Source organism: Triticum urartu, chromosome 1 (assembly GCF_003073215.2).
Source record: "Triticum urartu cultivar G1812 chromosome 1, Tu2.1, whole genome shotgun sequence".
NCBI lineage: Eukaryota > Viridiplantae > Streptophyta > Magnoliopsida > Poales > Poaceae > Triticum > Triticum urartu.
The window spans coordinates 32,984,447-32,987,857 of record NC_053022.1 but is presented as its reverse complement, the minus strand read 5'-3'; the positions used below and the strand labels follow the sequence as shown (position 1 = coordinate 32,987,857).

The following is a 3,411-nucleotide window of genomic DNA, read 5'->3' as shown; positions in this document are numbered from 1 at the left end:
AGTGGGCGGGTGGCCTTGGCATCCCCAACTTGTGTTGGATGAATCTGGCGATGCAAGCAGGATGGCCATGGCTGAAACGTGCTGATGGGAGCAGGCCTTAGAGTGAGTTCACAATTCAAGTGCCGGACAGGTCCATACAAGTATGCCAAGCTGCATTAAGGGTCAACGCAAGGAACGGGGAATCCACTCTGTTCTGGGAAGACAGATGGCTGGACGGAATGAGGATACAAGAGATGGCTTCAGACGTATACAACAGGATTCCAAATAAGGTTCGACAAACTAGGACGATTGGGCAAGTGGAAGCCAATGGGCAGTGGGTGTTGGACATCGGCCTGAATATGGATGCAGCAGCACAACAGCAGTTTCTCCAGATATGGCAGAGGGTTGCGGCGTGGGAGCCAATGCCCGGCGAGCAAGATGAGTTCTCATGGTCCTGGGATGCGAGTGGGAAGTTCTCGGTGCGCTCAGCATATGCAGGCAGGTTTTGGGGTCGGGAAGTGGTGCCCACGTCGAAGCTGGCCTAGAAATGCCGGGCACCGTCGCAATGCCTCTTCTTTGCATGGTTAGCCCTGAAAAATAGGTGTTGGACTTCAGATAGGCTCGCGAGGAGAGGGCTACCGCACCAATCAGCCTGTCCGTTCTGTGATCAGGAACCGGAGACGTTAAACCATGTGCTGCTCACATGTGTTTTTACCAGGACAGTGTGGGCTATGGTTGGAGAGGCACTAGGTAAGATTGGATGGGGGCCAAACCACGAGGATGAGCTAGGAGAGTGGATGTGTGCCAAGAAAGGAAACGACTACCTCGGCACCAAGGACATACATACTATGTTGTTACTGGTCATGTGGGAGCTATGGAAGCATCGCAATGCAATCGTGTTTGACGGCGCTCACCTTCGGTGGAGAGGCTCATGGACAAGATCAAATCCGAGTGTGTATTATGGGCATCAGCAGGGCTGTTCAAAGGAAAGTTGGAGGAGTTCCTGGGTGGATTACATAGGTGGATGAACAGGGAGGAGTAGGATGTGTGGATGTAAGTGGAGCGTGTACGTGTTGTAAGGCCGTACAAGCTTGTAATGTAACTGTGGAGGCATGCTTTGCCCTTCTTCTTTAATATATGATATGCATACTCGTGCATATTTGAGAGAAAAAAATGTGTGCCAAACATTTGATGGGTGGTGGAGTTGTTGATGCGATGTCCTACTAATTTGGGAGATGAAATCTAAGGCCTGTTTAGGCATCCCAAACTTGTGCAGGAATCCACCATCCACAGTTCAATTAAATAATCACCACAGAATTGAAAACACACTGATACATTGATCTTTAAAACTTGTCGGTCATGTATGATAGCCGATCAGTGTTACGGTGTTAAATTATTAGTAACCATTTGTTCTACATGGCCATAAATGGTGACAACCCGTGTTGTGTTGCCCTACCTAGAACACTTAAACCGACCGCCTCAGCCCCACCGAATCGTCTCCCGCCCTTCCCGTTGCCTGATCAACAACACCTACGCGTCAACGGTGTATCCTCATCGGCATTCCGTGTTGTTGGTTCCCATGCGTGCTCGTCCTTACACATACTACTACGGTGTGTGCACATGCGTGTGCATGCGTGGACATGTTGCGCGTGTGTGGTGGTGCATGTGCGGTGCTGTCGGGTCTCCAGGATCGTCGTGCACGGTCGTTGACCTCAACATCGCTGCCAACTACGTCGGCCAAGGCAACAACCACGATGGGGTGAGTTTTGGTAAACTGATACTGGAGTATGTTTTTGTGTCAATGTCTAAACTTGTTTTTTTATGAACGTGGATATTATATACTCCTATATAAGAGCTAGCTATACAAAACCTGATAGATGCAGTTCCTTGTCCAGGTAGGACATGACGTCTTGTGGTCGCTTGTGGAGTAGAACTGTATAGATAGAGAGAAAGAAGAAAAGCAGCATGACATTGCGCTACGCCAAATCTTGTCTCAGCGAGTTTGATCATCGCCATTACTACAAGGAGTATCAAAATAATCAATCTAAATTAGCGCGCGCGGTTTCCCCTGCCCTAGCTGGGGCAGTGCGTAAAGGTGACCGGCTTGTTAGGAGGCGCCGTCCTTGGGATGCTTCATCTCATCGTCACACGCGAGGCAGTAATCCACGGGCACGAGCCACGGTTGAGCTCCGGCAAACCAGTTGCCGGCGAGACCGCCGACTCGATCGTCTGCCTCTCCGTCCAGCGAGCACAAGCAAGTTGGAGTCCGTATCCTGGCTCCACCAGGGCCACGCCTGTTCTGATCGTGCAACTCAGCGAAGAAGAAGCGCTCTCCCGTGGTGTGGGAAGAAGTAGCATCCTCCTGGTCCATGGCCGTGGCGAAGAAGTTGATATGGTGGTACGAGCCCTGGCTGTTCAGAAGACTGACATATCTCGTGGCCCTGGTCAGCTCGAGCTTGACCTTGTTGCCGGCGTTGGCGTTGTAGTGGTGCAGCGCGTCCTGGGCGGCCGACTTGGCCAGGCTCGTCTGGAGGCGCTGCCGCGCCACCGGGTCTAGCCGTGGTGCGTACAGTGTCTGCTCGTCGTATGGATATGGCTCCGACTCCGGATCTTCTTCTTCGTCTTGCGGCGGCTCCGGCTGCTGGGCCGCCGCAGCTGCCGCCTTCCATGCGCGAGGTGACATCGGCGGCGGGAGCCACCCGGCGCCCAGGCATGGCCCCGGAGGCTCACCGCCCGGAGACGTCAGACGGGATAGCCATTCTTCCTCTTCCTCGTTGTGCTCGTCCAGCATGTAGTAGCGAACCGGCGGGAGCAGTGGGGCGGGGGCAACACGGCTGCTCGACGACGACGACGGGGCCTCCATCTCCATGTGCGCCTAGCCTTGCGTTCTACTGGAACGATGCTCCCTCTAGTCACCACTCCAGTTTAATATATGGGTCTGGCGAAGTCTCAGTCGGCTGACGTCAGCGTACAATTTTTATGGCGCAACATTTGTTTTCAGCCAGGTTTTGTTACTTTTCCTAGAGGAACTCAGCCAGATTTTGTTCTACGTATCGCTGCTTGTTTCTCCACTCGCGATCATTGCATGGGCCTGCAGATCGGCCCATTTTTCTTCTTTTGCATTGGGCAACGATCTGCGCTGGTGCGCTGGGCCGGTCGAGGCCGAGCCGTCCAATGCAGATGGTGAAGGCCGTCAGATCTGCGCACACGAGGCTCCACCAAACCAAACGTTGCAGCAACCATTCTTCGACCCAAATCGGAACTGTCGCCGTCGCTGTCGCCCTTGAAGTTCTCCGTCGTCGCTGTTGAAGCTCGCCGTCGTCGCCATTGAAGCTCGCTGCCGTAGTTGTTCGCAGCCTTGCCGTTGCGCCGCCCGCGCTCGTCCTCGCCCTCGTGCTCGCTGGCAACCTCCGCTCGCCGCCGCATCCTTGG

At 53.9% G+C, this 3,411-nt stretch overlaps 1 protein-coding gene across 1 annotated transcript; it reads right to left on the bottom strand.

Annotated features, from left to right (window-relative positions):
* Positions 1-2,086: 2,086 nt before the first annotated feature.
* Positions 2,087-2,848, bottom strand: LOC125547168. Its single transcript, XM_048711178.1, has one exon. It carries the CDS (start codon positions 2,846-2,848, stop codon positions 2,087-2,089), a length of 762 nt encoding a protein of 253 aa, XP_048567135.1.
* Positions 2,849-3,411: the final 563 nt, after the last annotated feature.

Coding starts and splice junctions, on each gene's coding strand:
- LOC125547168 (XM_048711178.1), bottom strand. CDS start 2,848: ATGGAGATGGAGGCCCCGTCGTCGTCGTCGAGCAGCCGTGTTGCCCCC.